Genomic DNA, 21,918 nt, shown 5'->3' with positions numbered 1-21,918 from the left:
ATGGAAACAGGAATGGCAGGAACCAGATTTTTCACTCTTGACAATCTTGATATATTTTCATGTTAGGTTTTTGATATTTGACTTCCAGTGTTTCTTGCTTTGTGCGTAAAACAACTGAGAAGATCGGCACCCTTCACTCAAGCCCAGAGCTGAAAGAGACATTTGAATCCAACGATGTTGACCAAGCACACGAAGAGGAAGTGAGTGCAGTTACCTGCCATCTGGAGGGAAGGCACTGAGTAAGCCTTATGTCAGAGTCTGGAATGCTAGACCACTGCCAGTGTGAATATGTCAGAGACTGTACTGTGAGAGACCCTGTATGTGTGACGCTGCTCACTGAAGATTGTTGTGTAGCTCAGAAACTGTAAATTCTAGTTTACGAGGAATTAACTCTATTGAGACAGGGTTTTAGTTTTGTATCTCATTCACCTTTCTCCCTCTCTGTCCTCTTGTCACCTTCCTGGAATGTGAGAGGAGTGTTAGATTAAGAGGAGGTGGCTGAGAGCCAGGTCCTGTCCTAGCTCTTCTGAATAGCTTAAACTTTAAGTATTAATGCTGCCTGGCCTGTCAGCTCTAGGATGTGCTATCCCTTAGTGAATAGAAACGGAAAGTCTGGTAAAGATAATGGGGATATAAAGGACTCTCCGAGGCAGTGGCAACATGCGGGCACACTCGCCATTAGTAAGCAGAGTAGATAGAAGTCTTGTCTAAGAAAGCTATGGTTGCCCCTAATGCTTGTGAATAGGATTATTTCTTTTTTATGCTTTTCTAGGGAGAAAGAAATTAGTCAACTTCCTGAAGAAGACAGGCTTCAAGAACTCAGAGCAGGGACAGCGGAAGCAGTGTGAGTGTGGAGGATCTGCCGGGAGGGGCTGGCCTGGGCGGTGTCAGTGGTCGTCTGGAGTCGAGGTCAGAGCCTCTGCCATGGATGTTCAGGAGTCAGCAACGCACTCCAGAGGCGGTGATGTCTGTCTCATTGGACTTTTGGGATAATTGTCATTTAAAGAACTCAAAAGCAACATTTATTCTAGAGGAGTATGCTTTATCAGTTAGGTTTGTTCTGAAATAATCTAATTTTTAAAAACAAATGAGACAATGTTCACATTCATCTTTTTTTGCATAGGACCAAGTTATTGGACCCTCTGGTTTTATTTGAACCCAAGTCACTGAGAACAGTTTTACAGAAGTGGCTTTCACAATTAGAGAAAACATTTGCCTTGAATGGCTCTGCTGGCATTTCCAGTAGCTGCAGTCTGCCTGTGAAATCGAGCCCGGATGTGCACCTCCTTAGTGAGTCAGGAGAGAGAGGATTAGATGAAGACAGCGAAGAAGAAACTGGTGCTCATACAGCCTGTGAATCTGTAAGCAGCCTCAGTGAGCCCTTGGGCGACATTTTTCAAGTATATTCTCCGTACACCATATCAAACAGTCTTCAGAAAGACCTGGCAGAATTGACAACGCTGTGTCTGGAACTAGGTGTGCTGGACTTGGTAGTGGACAGCACAGTTGGACATGGGGCCTGTGCTTTACAGCAGCTCTCTCCTGAGGTCCTGGCTTGTCGTTTCCTCAAGAAGTACTTTTTCCTCCTGGACTTGAAGAGAGCAAGGGAGAGTATCAAGCTGAGTTACACCAAGAGCCCTTGTGTTTGGGACACTTTTGTTGAAGGACTGAAAGGTAATAGTCAGATGTCATTACCACTTGTAGAGGTGTTTTATAATGTGGAGGCTTGACAAATGATTTGAGTAGAAAACTTACCTTTGCTGACCAGCTCTCCCTTTTGTTTTCTATTCCCCCCTCTCTCTTTCTGTTCTTTTCTTTTCTTTCTTTCTTTTTTTTTTTTTTTTTTGGACAAGGTTTCTTTGTGTAACAGCCTTGCCTGCCCTGGAACATGCTTTGTATGTAGATCAGGCTGGCTTGAACTCACAGAGATCCGCCTACCTTTGTCTCCTGAGTGCTAGGATTAAAGGCCGTGAGTGCTCCCACTGCCCAACTATTCACTCCTTTAAAAAAGTATTTATTTGTTCCAGGATGGCCAGGGCTACACAGAAAAACCCTGTCTTGAAAAAAAACAAAAAAACAACAAAGGAAACAAAAAAATCATTTATATTTTTTTGTATGTATATGTGTCTCTTTGTGTGTATATATGCCATATATTGCAGTGCTTGAAGAAGCCAGAAGAGAGCATCAGATCCCCTGAAGCAGGGGTTATAGGTGGTTGTGGGTGGATGGAAACAAAACCCATGTCTTCCTCAAGAGGAGCAAGTGCTTTTAACTGAGTCAGTTCTCCACCCCCTCCAGTCTTTTTAAATTTTTTATTTGTGTGTGTGTGTGTGTGTGTGTGTGTGTGTGTGTGTGAATGTATGTATGTATGTATGCATGCATATGCCTGCATATATATGTGAATGTATCATGGCACAATTTTAGAGATTATAAGACAACTTTGGAGTCAGTTCTGTCCTTCTACCATGTGGGTCCCCAGAATTGAACTCAGGTATCATCAGACTAGGTAACAAGCATCTTTTCCCAATAAGCCATCTTAATGGCCTTGTGTTCTACCCATTTAGCTTGATAGTTCTTCAAACATTGACTTATTTTTTTACTCTGTTATAAAAAATTAGTTTTTAATTTTTCTTTTCTTTTGTTTTGTTTTTTGATACAGGATTTCTCTGTGTAGCCTTGGTTGTCCCGGAGTATGCTCTGTAGACAAGACTGGCCTAGAACTCTCAGAGATCTACGTGCCTTTGCCTCCCGAGTGCTGGGATTAAAGGCGTACACCACTACTGCTCCAGCTTGGTTGCAGTTCACACTAGCTGCTGTCCACCCGTACAGATTTGTATTCATACCTGTTGCTTTTCTCTGCTGCATTACCCTGTTTTTGAAGTTTTTTTGTTCTTCAAAATTCTTGAGTAACAGAAGCCACGTTGACTCTAGCAATTGTGATATTAAGCACAATTTTTCTTTGTTGCCCAGTCAGTTGCCACAGGTAGTGACACACTTGTCTGTTATCTAACTTGAAGGTCTTTTGACTTCCTAGAAAATACATCTACAGTTAAAGTTCTGCTTCAGGTCACATATAGCAGCTTAAAAGCACAGGTTGTGTTTATGTGACATAAGCAAGATACTTGTTTCAAATAGTTAGAACATCTGACAGCAGCACTCCTAACTTAAATTGCATCTTTTTCCTTGTGTGGTCATCTTCAACCTTGATCCCAGAAATTGGCAGGAAGGTCTGTGAGTGCTTGGTGACCACTATACCAGTCCTAGCTAGAGCATGCAGGGTGAAGAGCATGCATAGAACATGCATAGAGCTGAAGTCGTGGCTACCAGTGTGAGGCTGCCCTTGTGTCTCCAGCTCTGACTCAGTCAAATGGAAAGCAGCATGGGGGCAGTCGCTCTCCTTTTAGTAGAAGCTGAAAATTGACTTTAGACAGGTTCCACCTGTCTGATAATATTCCAGTTCTGGAGGGTGTGGTTTTGTTGTTTTTTGTCTTTAATGGTTTTGAGGATCAGAGAGATGTTTATGAGGGCAAAAGCACTTGCTGTACAAGGCTGGAACTGTGACTCCCATCTCCAGAACTCATATTAAGATGGAAAGAGAAAACATTCTCCACCATGTGTTCATATACATTGTGTGGCATGCATTCCCTCCCATACATGCAAACACATCACACACACGCACGCGCGCACACACACACGCTGATAATAAATACGGGTATTTTCTAGGTTACCACAGACAGTAAAGGGTTTCATCATGACATTGTCATGTATGTGTCATCATATATTTTCTCATTCATTTCCTACCTTCTTTTTCCTCCTTCCAGCTAATGCCCTGTCTAGTTCTCTTCTGTTCTATTGCTCTCTCTGATTCAGTATAAGAGAGAACATATGCCATTTGTCTTTTTGAGTCTGACTTGTTTTGCTTAACATGATTTCCAATTGCATTCATTTTCCCACAGATGTCTTAATTGCATTTTCCTTTATGACTACATAAATTCTATCTTTATATGTACCATCTTTTTTATTCATCCACCTGCTGATGGACATGCAGGCTTGTTCAGTTTCTTAGCCGTTGTGAACACTGCAGCTACAACATGGATAAGCTGGTGTCTTGGTGTGTTGACTTGGGAACTTTGGGGTGAATGCTCAGCAGTGGTGCACCCGGGTCATGGCAGATCCAGTTCCAGCTTTGTGAGAACACTCCTATAAACTGTTAAAGCGACTGTGGCAGTTGGCACTCCTGCTGCAGTGAGTGAGCTCTTCTCTCCTGCATCAGAACAAGCCGACTGTTTTCTTGATGGAAGGCAGGTTCTGAAACTATTCTTGATTATGTGTCTTAGCACCACTGAAAACTACTGGGAAAAAAAAAAATCTCATTTTACGTTAGAGTCATACCCTTTCTCTCTCGCTCTCTTTCTCTTCATCCTTTCTTCCCTCCCTCCCTTCCCCCCCTCCTCCCTCCTTCCCTCCTTTTCTCCCTTTCTTTCCTTTCTTTTTTTAAAAAAAATTTGTTTATTTACTTATTATGTATACAATACAATATTCTCTCTGTGTGTATGCCTGTAGGCCAGAAGAGGGCACCAGACCTCATTACAGATGGTTGTGAGCCACCATGTGGTTGCTGGGAATTGAACTCAGGACCTTTGGAAGAGCAGACAATGCTCTTAACCACTGAGCCATCTCTCCAGCCCCCATCCTTTCTTTCTTGACGGTGTCTCTCCACAGAGTCCTGGCTGTCCTGGAGCTCACTACATAGACCAGGCTGGCCTCAAACTCATGAGATCTGCCTGCCTCTGCCTTCTGAGTGCTAGGCTCAAAGGTGTGCCACTACACTCGGCCTTTTCTCTTTTTAACCCTAAAGAGATTTTTAACAAGAATGTCACTCACTTCATTCAGTAAGTTTATCTGTAAATGATTTCTGGCTGCTCCTCAAAGTCATCCTACTTAGGATGAATATTTCCTTGAATATTGTTTTTTATTTTGTTTTGGTTTTATTTTTAAAGGTGAACTATTTTTAAATCAACTTTACTGAATTTATTTCTAAGAGATGATATGGGAATACTAATTCTGTAAAACCTGAGCAGTTTGGCATTGATAATAGAGATATCTGGCTTGTGATATTATATATATATTTACACACACACACATACATATATATATATACACACACACACACCACAAACACACACAAATACATACATACACATATGTATATATATGATACACAGCCTATAAACTTATTTTTCAAGCATAGTAGAGACTGTTCTTCTGTTCTCTGAAAATTTCAGTACATGAGTCTGAAGAGGAGGCTTAGAAGCTAAGTGGTAGTGCTTGCTGCTCTTGTAGAGAACCCGAGTTTGATTCCTAGCATCCACATCAGATGGCTTATAACTCCAGCTCCAGGGGATCCAATGCTCTCTTCTGATCTCTAGGTACCCCAGCACACACATATACAAAATAAAAATTCTAGTGAGTTTGATTTCCCAATTTAACTTTATGGTTTTAAAAAGTTGAGATTTTATCCTGTCAGGTTCTGTTTTTGTTTCCTGCAATGCTTAACAAATATTGGGGTGACACTCTAGTGGGTGACAGTAGGGTGTGGTGAAGACAGTTAAATGAATGTGTCCAAGAATAGTTGCAGCAAAGAGGTGAAGGGAAAGGCTGGTTTTTTCTTTCTTTTCAGAAATGGCGAGTTCTCATCCTGCATACACGGAGATGGAAGACAGAGACCTGCCCGCGGCACTGCAGCTCCTGGATGGCTCGGTCCCTTCAGATAGCCCCTTGTTGATCGCGTTTGCCTCCCGGTATGAGTCCTGTACGGTGTTTGTGGGAACCTAAACATTAGAAATGATTTTAAATTAGTATCTAAAGTTTGACTCATTTGCATATTGTACAACTTCTTCTTCTTCTTTTTTTTTTTTTTTTCTGAGACAGGGTTTCTCTGTGTAACAGCCCTAGCTGTTCTTGAACTAGCTCTTGTAGACCAGACTGGCCTTGAACTCACAGAGATTCACCTGCCTCTGCTTCCCAAGTGCTGGGATTAAAGACATGTGCCACCACTGCCTGGCTTTTTGTGCAGCTTCTTATTAGAATATTTATTTTTATTTCTAATGAGTCCATAGTATAACCAAATCATATGGCATTGAAGTTGGAGACTGATGTGCTCTGTTTTCAAATACAGATTGTATGACAGGTTTGGAGAGTCTGCCCTTCGAGCCTTCATCAAGTCTTACCCATCCATCTCGCCTTCAGACATTGCACAGCTCTGCCGTCATCATCCAGCTCAGTTTCTGGCCTATCTCGACAGTCTGGTGAAATCAAGGCCTGAAGATCAGTGGTGAGAAGGCGTGTGTAGTCTCTGTTCTAGGTGGAGCGTTGTTTCTGTTGTATGAGCTGTGGTCACATTTTCACTGCTGGCTATGAGGAGGGTGAGGCACCTAGTGTGGAAGATGAGGATTTGGGCATTTTTATACCCTCAGCACATACTTCACCTCCCCTGCCCAGCATACACCACAGATGCTCATACACCACACTTCACCTCCTCTCTGAGAGAGTCTCAGATTCTCGACATAACATTCAGTCCTTCATGCTGCAGAGATGGCAGTTAGGAGCACCTGCTGCTCTTGCCCGTGACCCAGGTTCCATTCCCAGCATTCATGTGACAGCTCACAACAGTCTGTAACTCTAGTTATGGAGATCTGAGTGGCCTCTGAAGGTACTACACACATATGGTTTGCATAGGTGCAGGCAACACACACACATAAAATAAAAATAATCTTCAAAAAGAAAATAAATTCTTGATTCGACAGGACTTCACGCAAAGCAGACAAGATTTTTATTCCCCTGCCAGTGAGTGCTTTTCATTACAGTAGCCTGGCTTTCAGGAGAGGATTTCTGTTCCTGCTTCTTTTCTTTCAGGCTGGGCCATCATTTGGCCTCTCCATGGCAGTCAGCTCCCGTTTAGTTATATGACTGGAGAGTCTTTCTTTCCCTGTGTTTGCCATCGGGCCACCCCTTTCCTTCCCCACGGTCTCCTTCTCCCACCCCTTTCCCTGCCTCCCTCTAGCTTTTCCTTATTGCCTTACACCTAGGTTACTCATTTAGTAGACTGATAATCTCACTAGCATTTCTAGCCCTTTGTATCAGAGGAGATTCCAAGTTGTCCTTTTTTTTTTTTATATCCACCTCCTTTGTTTTCTCTTGTGAAAATTAATAGTTTTTCACCCCATCTTGCCCTCAGGCCATCCTTCCTTGAGTTCCTTCTACAACCAGAATCTTTAAGACTTGACTGGCTGCGTTTGGCAGTGTCCCATGATGCTCCACCAAGCACAAGTACAATAGATAATGAAGGACACCCCAGGTGAGCAGTTTTCCTCTGTGAACCTCCCTCAGAGTGGAACTTAATTTTCCCCTGTAGTGTTCAGGCTCACTTCAGGAACAGCAGTAGAAAACTTAACCACGTACTGGGAGCATCAAGATTGTGTATCCATGCACATCCTAGTGGTTCTGAACAGTGTGAGGTTATGGCCCTGTAAGAATCTCACAGATCCTTTCAGAAAAATGCACACTCATGTAAAAATTTGCACATAACTTCAAAGAATTAAACTGGTCTCCCTGCAGCTCTTTTGGAGACCCACAGTGAACCCTGGATTGGCCGGTTTTAAAGAAAACTCGTGTGTGTGTGTGTGTGTGTGTGTGTGTGTGTATGTGTGTGTGCGTGCGTGTGCATGTGCATGCATGTATGTTTTCTTTCAAAAGACAGGTCAATTAATTTCTGAATTTACCCGGAGGTTTTGAAAAAGATAGAATCTGCAAATAAAATGACCAGTACATGACTCAGAAACAGTCTTGTATTCTTCCCAAGGGAAGCCTTTTGAAAGCACTGCCTCTTGCCAAATGCCTAATTTATTTGACTTACTCCTCAAAAAACTCTAGGAAGATAGCAGTGGCTGTGGGTGGTGGAATCAAGGATTAGGATTAAACTGGATTAAATCAGAATTAGAATTAAACCCAGTACCTGTGTGCTAGGCAGACACTCTAGCACTGAGTTACAGCCCCAGGCCCCATTTCTGTTTGTTATTTCATTTTGAGATGAACGAGTTATAAAAAATATAGTTATGTTTAAATTTTTAAGGAGTAAAATAGAAATATTTGGAAACTATAGTAGTGGTAATGCTTCAACTGCAGTCTTTCCTATTAGATGACTATGAAGTACTTTCTAGAATTTATTTCTTGTCTAATTTCCTGCATTTTTTCATTTCATAGGCCCCATTCACACTTGCTTTCCTGGGGTTATAGTCAGTTGATTCTTCTTCTGATTAAACTTCCTGCAGACTTTACAACCAAAGAGAAAATGACTGACATCTGTAGGTCCTACGGGTAAGTGAGGATGTTTACAGATTGGGATCCAGAAATACCTCTCTAGTTAGGGTCCTGCTTGCTGTGCTTTATTTTATTCAGGGATTCAATTTGATGCTTAAATGTAACTTTTTTTTTTTTTTTTTTTGGTTTTTCGAGACAGGGTTTCCCTGTAGTTTCTAGAGCCTGTCCTGGAACTAGCTCTTGTAGACCAGGCTGGCCTCGAACTCAGAGATCTGCCTGCCTCTGCCTCCCGAGTGCTGGGATTAAAGGCGTGCGCCACCACCGCCCGGCTAAATGTAACTTTTTTATACTAAGATTTTTACTTTCTGTGTGTGGCCGTTTTGCCTGAAAGAATGTCCGTGCACCACTGAGTCCAGAAGAGGGCATCAGGACTTCCTGGGATTGGAGTTACAGACAGTTGTGAGCCACCCAGGTCCTCCGCAAGAGCAGCCAATGAGCTTAACTCCTGAGCTGTCTTTCTAGCCCATGATTTAAGTGATAGTATTTAAGTGCTTGTATTGCCTCTGCTCAGTTGCTAGAGCAAGTTCCCCCAGCTATTCTGTATTAAGTGCACACCAGTTACAATAGATAAAAGACTTCCAAGAAGGGAGAGATCAGGATAGATTTCCTGGTGAAGGGCTCAGGAGGAAGGGGGATTGGCAGTCAGCCCTGAAGGCTGTGGAGTGGGTTGAGTCTGCTGAGGGAACAGGATGGGGTGTACAACTGACACTGCTGATGGGAGGGTTACTCACTGGCTGGTGCCCTCTGCTTCTGCTCCGTTAGCAATGACAACTGTGATACTTATTCATTGATAATGAAGGATAAGACTGGGCGGGTGGCAGCTGGAGAGATCATGAGATACTCTTTGGGACTTAAACAATAAATAGTCATTTGTTTTATTTTTTTTTTATTTTATTTTATTTTTTTTTTTTGGTTTTTCGAGACAGGGTTTCCCTGTAGTTTCTAGAGCCTGTCCTGGAGCTAGCTCTTATAGACCAGGCTGGCCTCGAACTCAGAGATCCGCCTGCCTCTGCCTCCCGAGTGCTGGGATTAAAGGCGTGCGCCACCACCGCCCGGCCATTTGTTTTATTTTTAATTTAATTTTGGGAAGGTGGCAAGTGCATGCTATGTCATCTGTGTAGAAGTCAGAAAACAGCCTTCTAGTGATGGTTCTCTTGTGCCATATGAGTTCAAGGGCTAGAACTCGGGCTGTCTAGGGTGGCAGCATGTCTCTTAACCTACTGACCCATCTCTCTGGCCATCTTTCAGACTCCCTGGAGATTATTTCTAGTGCTGTCCCATGAGAAAGGAAAGCCTGCAGGAAGAGGTTGTGTGGATTATTACAGGATGAAGGGTTGGTGATTAGGAAGCACCAAGGAGAAAGTCCATGGACTGGGATTTGGAGACACATTCTGTTTTTGTATTGCATGGTAAAACCTAAAAAATAGGGGCTAGCTATATGGTCCAGGGGTTAAGATCACTGGCTACTCTTCCGGAGGGTCTAGGTTTGATTTTCAGCACAACCGTCTGTAGTTCCAATTCCAGTGGAGCTGATACCTTCTTTTGCCTCCCCAGACACCAGACACGCATATGGAACATGCAGGCAAAGCAGCCTTATACATAATGAAAATAAAATTGAAAAACAAAACTACTTACAGAGTACATAAAGCTTTGTTTCTCACCCACACTAGATCCAGGCTGTCGAGTAGAAGTTTGTGTGATGATGGAAATCTTCTACTGCACTGCCCTCTAGCCACATGTGATCACCAATTTTAATTACAAAGCTGACTTTTAGAGACTGGAGAGATGGTTCGGTGATTAAGAACACTTGCTGCTCATGCAAAAGATTTAGGTTCAATTCCCAGCATCTATATGGAGGTTCGTAACTGATGTAATTCTAGATCTAGGGTATCTGATGCCCTCTTCTGACTTTTGGGGACACCAGACTTGTACATTATGAACAAACATATATCTAGACAAACATTTATACACATAATATACAAATAAATCTTGGGTTGGGTGGTGGTGGTGCACGCCTTTAATCCCAGAACTTGGGAGGCAGACACAGAGGCAGATGGATCTTTGTGAGTTTGAGGCCAGCTTGGCCTACAAAGTGAGTTCCAGGACACTCAGAGCTATACAGAAAAACCCAATCTTGGAAAAAATCAAACAAATACAAAGCAGCAAATAATTAAATACATACATAAGTAAATCTTGTGATTGGGAAGATGGCTCAGGGGTTAAGAGTACTTTCTAGAGAACCCAGGTTCAATTCCCAGCACTCAAGTGGCAGTTCACAACTGTCTCTAACTCCAGTTCCAGGGGATCCAGTACCTACTTTTGGACTCCTTGGGCAACAGGCACATGTGATATTCAGACATACATTTAAACAAAATACCCATACACATAAAAATTTTTTAAAGTTTTTAAAAATAGATAAATCTGAAAAAGAAAGACTTAAGAGCCAGAGGGTGGTGATGCATGCCTTTAATTCCAGGCAGAGGCAGGCGGATCTCTGAGTTTGAGGCCACCCTGGCCTACAGAGTGAGTTCCAAGACAGCCTTAACTACACAGAAAAACCCTGTCTCTACAGACAAACAAACAAGATTATCTTAACACCAAATTAACTCTGAGTTTTAATTTTTATTTACGTTTACCTTCAGCTTTAAGGACCACATGTGGCTAACATGGACAGTGGCGTTCATAGACATTCACTGCACTTACTCCTTTTGTCAACTTTGTTCCCTTTAAGTTTCTGGCCTGGGTATCTTACACTCTGTCTGGAGCTGGAGAGGAAGAGGGAGGCCTTCACCAACATTGTGTATCTGAACGACATAAGTCTGATGGACGGGGACAAAGGTAAATAAATCCCAACTGCTAACTCCTCATTGTGGTGTTCTGGAAGTCTCGCCTCAGTGTGCAGCAAGCATATTTGAACATTTTAGTTGTTGTCTACACAATTCTAGATAGCTGTTAAAATTGTGGGGACTTTGCCTAGTCTTTGGTGTATTACAGCATCGTTTCTTTTTAACAACTGCTCTCTGTTTTAAGCACTCTACTCCATGTTTTCATATGCGGTTGTAAAGGAGACAACTCCTGGGGTGGAGTCTCACAGCTGGACCTCTGACTTTCATGCTTGCCCACTTTAAAGCTCTTTCTGTTTCAGCAGCCAGAATGAGTCTGAAAGAAGAAGAGGACTGGAGGATGGCAAAGCAGGGAAGAGCACATGGTGTTCTTGCAGGGGACCAGAGTTTGGCTCCCATCCCCCCATGCTGGGTGGATCACACTCGCTATGACCCTAGTTCCAGGGACTTTAACACCTTTTCTGCTTCTATGGACACCTGCACACGTGTTCTCACATATGTGTCTATTTTCTTCCTTGTTGCATATCCAGAAAGTTTGAGGATGATTTTTTTTTTTTTTTTTTTCTCATGGTTTATTTTTTTTTATAATTAAAAATTTCCATCTCCTTCCCTCCTCCTCCCCCCTCCCTCCCCTCCTTCTCCCCTTTCTCTCCCCTCCTTCTCCCCCTTCCCTCCCCTCCCCTCCACCCATACCTCCCCTCCCTCCCTCTCAAGGCCAAGGAGCCATCAGGGTTCCCCACTCTATGCTAAGACCAAGGTCCTCCCAACTCCCCCCAGGTCCAGGAAGGTGATCGACCAAGCTGAGAAGGCTCCCACAGAGCCCGTCCATGAAGAAGAATCAGAGCCCAGAGCCATTGTCCTTTGCTTCTCAGTCAGCCCCCGCTGTTGGCCACACTCAGAGAGACGGGTTTGGTCGCATGATCCATCAGTCCCATTCCAACTGGAGTTGGTGATCTCCCATTAGTTCTGTCCCACCGTCTCCATGAGTGAACGCACCCCTCTCGTTCCTGACTTTCTCCCTCATGTTCTCGCTCCTTCTGCTCCTCATCGGGACCTTGGGAGCTCAGTCCAGTGCTCCAATGTGGGGCTCAGTCACCTTCCCCATCTGTCGCCAGCTGGAGGTTCCCTCACGGTCCTGACTTTCTTTCTCATGTTCTCTCTCCTTCTGCTCCTCATCAGGACCTTGGGAGCTCAGTCCGGTGCTCCAAGGTGGGGCTCTGTCATTTTCTTCATCTATCGTCAGGTGGAGGTTCTATGGTGATATGCAAGAAATTCATCAGTATGGCTATAGGAACTGGCCTTTTCAGGCTCCCTCTCCTCAGCTGCCCAAGGAACCAACTGGGGGCGTCTCCCTGGAAACCTGGGAACCCCTCTAGGGTCAAGTCTCTTGACAACCCTCAGGTAGCTCCTTAAATTCAGATATATGCTTCCCTGCTCTCATATCCACCCTTCCTATATCCCAAGCACCCCATTCCTCCGAGCTCCCCCCGCTCTCCCCTTCACACTTTTCTCTCCCCATCTTCCCTTGGCCCAGTCTTGCCCAACCCTCAAGTTCCCAATTTTGCCTGGCGATCGTGTCTACTTCCAATATCCAGGAGGATTACTATATCTTTTTTGGGAGTTCACCTTCTTATTATCTTCTCAAGGATCCCAAACTTATAGGCTCGATGTCCTATAATCATGGCTAGAAACCGAATATGAGTGAGTACATCCCATGTTCATCTTTATGGGTCTGGGTTACCTCACTCAGAATAGTGTTTTCTATTTCCATCCATTTGCCTGCAAAATTCAAGATGTCATTGTTTTTTACCGCTGAGTAGTATTCTAGCATGTATATATTCCACAGTTTTCTTCATCCATTCTTCCACTGAAGGGCATCTAGGCTGTCTCCAGGATCTGGCTATTACAAATAATGCTGCTATGAACATAGATGAGCATATGCTTTTGTTGTATGATTGGGCATCTCTTGGGTAGATTCCCAATAGTGGAATTGCTGGGTCCTGGGGTAGGTTGATCCCGAATTTCCTGAGAAACCGCCACACTGCTTTCCAAAGTGGTTGCACAAGTTTGCATTCCCACCAGCAATGGATGAGTGTGCCCCTTACCCCACAACCTCTCCAGCAAAGGTTATTATTGGTGTTTTGGATTTTAGCCAATCTGACAGGTGTGAGATGATATCTCAAAGTTGTTTTGATTTGCATTTCCCTGATAGCTAGGGAGGTTGAGCATGACCTTAAGTGTCTTTTGGCCATTCGAACTTCTTCTGTTGAGAATTCTCTGTTCAGTTCATCACCCCATTTTTTAATTGGGTTAATTGGCATTTTACCGTCTAGTCTCTTGAGTTCCTTATATATTTTAGAGATCAGACCTTTGTCAGTTGCAGGGTTGGTGAAGATCTTTTCCCAGTCAGTAGGCTGCCTTTGTGTCTTAGTGACAATGTCCTTTGCTTTACAGAAGCTGCTCAACTTCAGGAGGTCCCATTTATTCAATGTTGCCCTTAAAGTCTGTGCAGCTGGGGTTATGCATAGGAAACGGTTCCCTGTGCCCATTTGTTGTAGAGTACTTCCCACTTTCTCCTCTATCAATCTCAATGTGTTCAAATTAATATTGAGGTCTTTAATCCATTTGGACTTGAGTTTTGTGCATGGTGATAGATATGGATCTACTTTCATTCTTCTACAGGTTGACATCCAGTTATGCCAGCACCATTTGTTGAAGATGCCCTCTTTTTTCCATTGTGTACTTTTGGCTCCTTTATCAAAAATCAGGTGTTCATAGGTTTGTGGTTTAAGATCCGGGTCTTCTATACGATTCCATTGGTCAACTTCTCTGTTCTTATGCCAATACCAAGCCGTTTTCAATACTGTAGCTCTGTAATAGAGTTTGAAGTCAGGGATGGTAATGCCTCCAGAAGTACCTTTATTGTATAAGATTTTTTTGGCTATCCTGGGTTTCTTGTTTTTCCATATAAAGTTGATTATTGTCTTCTCAATCTCTGTGAAGAATTTTAATGGGACCTTGATTGGGATTGCATTGAATCTATAGATTGCTTTTGGTAGAATTGCCATTTTTACTATGTTGATCCTCCCAATCCACGAGCAGGGGAGATCCTTCCATTTTCTGGTATCCTCTTCAATTTCTTTCTTCAAAGACTTAAAGTTCTTGTCATATAAATCCTTCACTTCCTTGGTTAGCGATACTCCCAGATATCTTATGCTATTTGTGGCTATTGTGAAAGGTGATACTTCTCTGATTTCCCTCTCTGCTTCCTTATCCTTTGTGTATAGGAGGGCGACTGATTTTTTGGAGTTGATCTTGTATCCTGCCACGTTACTGAAGGAGTTTATCAGCTGTAGGAGTTCTTTGGTGGAGTTTTTGGGGTCGCTTATGTATACTATCATATCATCTGCAAATAATGAAAGTTTAACTTCTTCCTTTCCAAATTGGATCCCCTTGATTCCCTTATGTTGTCTTATTGCTATTGCTAGAACTTCAAGCACTATATTGAAGAGATAAGGAGAGAGTGGACAGCCTTGTCGTGTTCCTGAATTTAGTGGGATAGCCTTGAGTTTCTCTCCGTTTAATTTGATGTTAGCTGTCGGTTTGCTGTAAATAGCTTTTATTATATTTAGGAATGACCCTTGTATCCCTAATCTCTCCAAGACCTTTATCATAAAAGGGTGTTGAATTTTGTCAAATGCTTTTTCAGCATCTAATGAGATGACCATATGGTTTTTTTTCCTTCAGTTTGTTTATATGATGGATTACATTAATAGATTTTCGTATGTTGAACCAGCCCTGCATCTCTGGGATGAAGCCTACTTGATCGTAATGGATAATTTTTCTAATGTGTTCTTGGATTCGGTTTGCCAGTATTTTATTGAGAATTTTTGCGTCCATGTTCATGAGTGAGATTGGCCTGTAATTCTCTTTCTTGGTTGAGTCTTTGTGTGGTTTAGGTATCAGGGTAACTGTAGCTTCATAGAAGGAATTTGGCAGTGACTCTTGTGTTTCTATATTATGAAATACCTTAAGGAGTATAGGTATTAGGTCTTCTTGGAAGTTCTGGTAGAATTCCGCATTGAAACCATCTGGTCCTGGGCTCTTTTTGGTAGGGAGGTTTCTGATAACAGTTTCTAATTCTTCGCGACTAACAGGACGATTTAGAGCATTTACCTGGTCCTGGTTTAACTTTGGTATATGGTATTTATCTAAAAAACTGTCCATTTCTTTTACATTTTCCAATTTTGTGGCATACAGGCTTTTGTAGTAAGATCTAATGATTTTCTGAATTTCCTCTGTGTCTGTGGTTATGTCCCCCTTTTCATTTCTGATCTTGTTAATTTGCGTGTTCTCCCTCTGCCGTTTGATTAGATTGGCTAAGGGTTTGTCAATCTTGTTGATTTTCTCCAAGAACCAGCTTCTTGTTTCATTGATTCTTTGGATTGTTTTCTGTGTTTCTATTTTGTTGATTTCTGCCCTCAGTTTGATTATTTCCAGTCTTCTACTTCTCCTAGGTGAGTCTGCTTCTTTTTTTTCCAGAGCTTTCAGGTGTGCTGTTAAGTCACCAATGAGTGCTTTCTCCGTTTTCTTTAAGTGGGCACTTAGTGCTATGAACTTTCCTCTTAGCACTGCTTTCATTGTGTCCCATAGGTTTGAGTATGTTGTGTCTTTGTTTTCATTAAATTCAAGAAAGACTTTAATTTCTTTCTTTATTTCTTCCTTGACCCAGGTGTGGGTCAGTAGTTGACTGTTCAGTTTCCATGAGTTTGTGGGCCTTCTGGGGGTAGCATTGTTGTTGAATTCTAATTTTAATCCATGGTGATCCGATAAGACACAGGTGGTTACTAATATTTTTTTGTAACTGTGGAAGTTTGCTTTGTTACCAAGTATATGGTCAATTTTCGAAAAGGTTCCATGAGCCGCAGAGAAGAAGGTATATTCTTTCCTATTTGGGTGGAATGTTCTATAGATGTCTGTTAAGTCCATTTGGTTCATTACCTCCATTAAGTCTTTCAATTCTCTGTTAGGTTTCTGTCTGATTGACCTGTCCATTGGTGAGAGAGGAGTGTTGAAGTCTCCAACTATTAGTGTGTGTGGTTTGATGGCTGCCTTGAGTTCTAGAAGTGTTTCTTTTACATAAGTGGGAGCTTTTATATTAGGGGCATAGATATTCAGGATTGAGACTTCATTCTGAAGGATTTTTCCTGTTATGAGTATAAAGTGTCCCTTTCCATCTCTTCTGATTGATTTTAGTTTGAAGTCAACTTTGTTGGAAATTAGTATGGCCACACCCGCTTGTTTCTTAGGGCCATTTGCTTGATAAACCTTTTCCCAACCCTTTACTCTGAGTAGGTGCCTGTCTTTGTGGTTGAGGTGTGTTTCTTGTAAACAGCAAAATGTTGGATTCTGTTTTCGTATCCAGTCTCTTAGCCTGTGCCTTTTTATAGGTGAATTGAGTCCATTGATATTAAGTGATATTAATGACCAGTGGTTGTTAACTTCAGTCATTTTTAGTAGTAGAGTTTGTGTGTTTCCCTTCTTCTAGTTGTGCTGGTAAAGGGTCGCTAGATGCCTGAGTTATTGTCGGCGTTGTTGGACTCCTTGGTTTGTGATTTTCCTTCTATTACTTTCTGCAAGGCTGGATTTGTGGCTGCGTATTGTTTAAATCTGTTTTTGTCCTGGAATATCTTGTTTTCTCCATCAATGGTGAATGCAAGCTTTGCTGGGTATAATAGTCTAGGCTTGCATCCATGTTCCCTAAGTGTCTGTAGCACATCTATCCAAGCTCTTCTGGCTTTCATGGTTTCCATTGAGAAATCAGGTGTAATTCTGATAGGTTTCCCTTTATATGTTACTTGACCTTTTTCCTTTGCAGCTCTTAATATCTGTTCTTTATTCTGTATGTTTTGTGTTTTGATTATTATATGGCGTGGGGATGCTTTCTTTTGATCCAGTCTATTTGGTGTTCTGTAGGCTTCTTGTACCTTCATAGGAACATCCTTCTTTAGGTTGGGGAAGTTTTCTTCTATAATTTTGTTGAATATGTTTTCTGGGCCTTTGAGTTGTAATTCTTCTCCTTCTTCTACCCCAATTATTCTTAGGTTTGGTCTTTTCATGGTGTCCCAGATTTCCTGAATGTTTTGTGTTAAGAATTTGTTAGATTTGTTTAGTTCTTTAATCTGTGAGTTTATTTCTTCTATAGTATCTTCAGAGTCCGAGATTCTTTCTTCCATCTCTTGTATTCGGTTGGAAATACTTGTCTCTGAAGTTTCTGTTCGTTTACTCAGAGTTTCCATTTCCAGTCGTCCCTCAGATTGTGTTTTCTTCAATACCTCCATTTCATTTATCAGGTCTTGTACTGTTTCCCTTACCTGTTTGATTGCTTTTTCTTGTTTTTCTTGTTTTTCTTGGGTATCTTTGAGAGATTTATTTATTTCGTCTACCTTTTTGTTTGTCATCTCCATTTCTTTATGGCAGTTTTTTACCTCCTGTTTAAGGTCCTCTATTATTTTTATAAAGTACTGTTTAATGTCGGTTTCTTCTATATCTTCTGGGGTAGGGTGTTCAATTCTTGTTGTTTCGGGATGTCTGGCTTGTGGTGATGTCATGTTGCCTTTCATGTTGTTGGAGGAGCTCCTGCATTGGCGCCTGCCCATCTCTTCCTTCAAAAGGAGCGCGGAGGTGTTTGGTGTCCCCAAAGAATGATGGATCCTCCCCAAAGAATGATGGATCCTCCTGCAGACTGTCAGGTCCCCTTGCAGGCCAAGCAGCTCTCAGACAAAGGCCTACCTTGCTCCGGGCAGTCAAATGCAGGAGGGGACCTCCCACCGGCCTGGGTGCACTCAATTCCAGGTCCCCAGAGCCCAAACAGGCTGAGCTGTGGGATTTTGTGGCCCCAAAGACGGGAGGATGAGGCAGGGGGAGGGGGGGAGGATTCTGGGTGCAAGCTGGGAAGGGACAGGGAGAGAGAGGCAGTATCCGGGGAGAATAACCCCTGCAGGAAGAGCAGGAAGTGTGCTGGTGGCAGGGGGAGTTGTGGAGAGTCGGTGGTCCCTCACGGGGCAGCTGCCGCGGTTCGGGCACTCACTCCTCACTCACCCCAAAGAATGATGGATCCTTCTGCAGACTGTGAGGTCCCCTTGCAGGCCAAGCAGCTCTCAGACAAAGGCCTACCTTGCTCCGGGCAGTCAAATGAAGGAGGGTACCTCCCACCGGCCTGGGAGCACTCAAATCCAGGTCCCCAGAGCCCAAACAGGCTGAGCTGTGGGATTTTGTGGCCCCAAAGACGGGAGGATGAGGAAGGGGGAGGGGGGGAGGATTCTGGGTGCAAGCTGGGAAGGGACAGGGAGAGAGAGGCAGTATCCGGGGAGAATAACCCCTGCAGGAAGAGCAGGAAGTGTGCTGGTGGCAGGGGGAGTTGTGGAGAGTCGGTGGTCCCTCACTGGGGAAGCTGCCGAGGTTCGGGCACTCACTCCTCACTCACGCCAAAGAACGATGGATCCTCCTGCAGACTTTCAGGTCCCCTTGCAGGCCAAGCAGCTCTCAGACAAAGGCCTACCTTGCTCCGGGCAGTCAAATGAAGGAGGGGACCTCCCACCGGCCTGGGTGCACTCAATTCCAGGTCCCCAGAGCCCAAACAGGCTGAGCTGTGGGATTTTGTGGCCCCAAAGACGGGAGGATGAGGAAGGGGGAGGGGGGGAGGATTCTGGGTGCAAGCTGGGAAGGGACAGGGAGAGAGAGGCAGTATCCGGGGAGAATAACCCCTGCAGGAAGAGCAGGAAGTGTGCTGGTGGCAGGGGGGGTTGTGGAGAGTCGGTGGTCCCTCTCCGGGCAGCTGCCGCGGTTCGGGCACTCACTCCTCACTCACCCCAAAGAACGATGGATCCTCCTGCAGATTTTCAGGTCCCCTTGCAGGCCAAGCAGCTCTCGGACAAAGGCCTACCTTGCTCCGGGCAGTCAAATGAAGGAGGGGACCTCCCACCGGCCTGGGTGCACTCAATTCCAGGTCCCCAGAGCCCAAACAGGCTGAGCTGTGGGATTTTGTGGCCCCAAAGACGGGAGGATGAGGCAGGGGGAGGGGGGGAGGATTCTGGGTGCGAGCTGGGAAGGGACAGGAAGAGAGAGGCAGTATCCGGGGAGAATAACCCCTGCAGGAAGAGCAGGAAGTGTGCTGGTGGCAGGGGGAGTTGTGGAGAGTCGGTGGTCCCTCACCGGGCAGCTGCCGCGGTTCGGGCACTCACTTGAGGATGATTTTAATTCTGTGAATTCAGAAGGTTTGTGCTGAAGTGAAGGACGCTGTTCTTGAATGTGTTTATTTTGCTGTGTTCTTATAGTTCTCACACTTCATGTATGGAGCTTATGTGCTCTGTGTTTCTGTGTGCAGGGTGGATCCCTGAGACCTTGGAGGAATGGAAGCTTCTCTTACATCTACTACAGAACAGGAGCACAAAGCCAACTCCTCAGGAGCCACAAAATGGGAGCCTCAGTGATGGGCCTGCTCCCATCAATGTGGGGAATGTGGCACTCCTGTTAGCTAAGGCCTTGGGCCCAGATCAGGCCTGGTCACTGCTACAGGAATGTGGTCTGGCCCTTGAGTTGTCCGCAAAGTTTACCAGAACCTGTGACATCCTGAGGATCGCTGAGAGAAGGCAGAGGTAATGCCACCATACACTGTCTGTGGTGTCTGAGCATGTTACTTGGGACTTTCAACAGCAGGTAGATGGGAGTGCAGAGATCATGTAATCTCAAGCCCTCACTAGCTCATGAGGAGACTGAGACACCTCTGCTGATTGTGGTATAAAAGAGGAGGCCAAAGTAAAATTTTACTCATCACCATGATCAGGGTACTCTTCAGGTTAGTGTGAGTGCCCACTACCATGCACCCTCAGTTCTGTAAGAATGCTATTGTTACTGGCCAGGCCTGGTAGCTTGGATCTGTGAGCTTGCTGCTTAGGAGGTCAGTGCTGGGGAACCACAAGTTCAAAGACACACAGGGGATTTAGTAAAATCCGTCTCAAAGGTGAAAAGGGGCTGGGCATGTAGCTCAGTGGCAGGGATTTATTTATTATGTATGAAGCCCTGCGTTCAATATCCAGCTTAAAACACAGGGCAAAACACACACATACACGTGCATGTGCGCGTGCACGCGCACCCCCTCCCCACACACTCAAGCACACATGCACAGTTATTTTAGTCAAGGTTTTCTTTTTCTGTTTGTTGTAAAATAGATGTTGTAGAAACAACAGAAACCAAGGCAAGTGTGATGGCATACACTTGTAATCTCAGCTCTGGGGAGGTGGAGACAGAAGGATTAGCAGTTCAAGGCCAGCCTGGACTGTATGAAAAAGAAAAGGAAAAAGCAAACCCATGTGAAAATGCCGTCTAGAGCATTTGGTCACTTAGTGTGTGCATGTTGCTGTGCAGCCAGTTTCCAGCATATTTTCCTCTGTGAGTTGATGTCCATAGCTATTAAACAGGCCTTCATTCCAAGAGCCCTGGTGACCACCATTCTACTCTGTGTTGAGTTGAACATCTCAGATGCCTCATCACAGTATAGGCTTAATATCCCATAGCTAATATACCTTGAACACAAGCATTTCGGGTTTCAGAAATTTTTAGACTTGAGAATAATTTGGAATTTTACATTAGAGTCGCTCAGCTGGTTTACATTTCCCTAACACTAGTGATGCTGAGTGAACATTTATGCTTACTTTTATCTTTGGAGAAATAATTAAGTTCATTGTCCATTTTAGAATCAGGCTGCTAGTTTGATTGTGGAATTCTACTTTATTCCAAATGTCTAGATGCCTCTTACCAGGTAGGATCTGCATATTTTTTCTCCTATTCCAGATTGCTTGTTCATTCTGTTGATCCCTTTCTTTTTTTCCAACACTGGTCATTGACCCTGAGGCCTCATCCATGCTTGGCCACGTTCCAGTTCCCTGAGTGATGATGTCCTCGTCCACTCCGCTGGTTTCAGCCTATGTGTTTTGATCACACTGCTTGAATCCTCTTAAGCCTTTAGAGTTTTTGCTTTGCTATTAAGAATGAACTTGGGCAACTGAATTTGCTGTTTTCTTTTTGTGGGATTTCAGAGCACTGATACAAGGCATGCTTGAGAAATGTGACCGGTTCCTCTGGTCACAGCAGGCCTAGTGGGAGATCTTCCAGGACATGGTATCATTTTGACCACATGGAATCCTGCTCCAGAACCTCAGAGGGCCTTGTTGCAGAAGGAAAGGAGACACCTGAAACCATGCCAATACCAGAACCTGCCATGCTGCTGCAGCTGCTGTTGCCACCATCTCTACCTTGGCACTTGGCACTTGTGCCTCTGTGACCTCAAAGTTCGTCAACCAGAGTTGGTCCTGGGACAAGTTGGCTGTTGGCTGGGACAAGCGTGGGAGTGCTCGCTGCCGTGTGTTTTCCGGCTTACACAGTGGTGTTTGCACTATTTGTGCATCAGGGAATTGTGCTCCACTGTGGCAGCTCTGTTGGGGCGGACACTTTGTTACATGGGGACAGATCATGTTGTGAGCTGGAGTCCAGTGCTGTTCACACTGTCTGAGGCCATCTAGAAACTACTGAGTAGGACCAGAACAATGCCTTTTTTGTTGACAATATGTATTGAACGTTGAAGAGTCAAACAAGAGTTTTAAATAAAATTGCCCATATCTGAATTGAATTCAATTTA

At 43.9% G+C, this 21,918-nt stretch overlaps 1 protein-coding gene across 1 annotated transcript in view; it reads left to right on the top strand.

Moving 5' to 3' along the window:
• Hps5 (HPS5 biogenesis of lysosomal organelles complex 2 subunit 2) overlaps window positions 1-21,914 on the top strand; it is a 52,198-nt gene extending 30,284 nt beyond the window's left edge. Inside the window, 10 exon segments of the mRNA XM_038313780.2 lie at window positions 89-256; window positions 773-844; window positions 1,124-1,674; window positions 5,681-5,801; window positions 6,179-6,334; window positions 7,238-7,357; window positions 8,263-8,376; window positions 11,111-11,217; window positions 19,609-19,879; window positions 21,320-21,914. Coding sequence (XP_038169708.1) covers window positions 89-256; window positions 773-844; window positions 1,124-1,674; window positions 5,681-5,801; window positions 6,179-6,334; window positions 7,238-7,357; window positions 8,263-8,376; window positions 11,111-11,217; window positions 19,609-19,879; window positions 21,320-21,380 — 1,741 coding nt within the window. The 3' untranslated portion in view covers window positions 21,381-21,914.
• Window positions 21,915-21,918: the final 4 nt, after the last annotated feature.

Source organism: Arvicola amphibius, chromosome 12, assembly GCF_903992535.2.
Source record: "Arvicola amphibius chromosome 12, mArvAmp1.2, whole genome shotgun sequence".
NCBI lineage: Eukaryota > Metazoa > Chordata > Mammalia > Rodentia > Cricetidae > Arvicola > Arvicola amphibius.
This window is presented reverse-complemented; position numbering and strand designations above follow the sequence as displayed.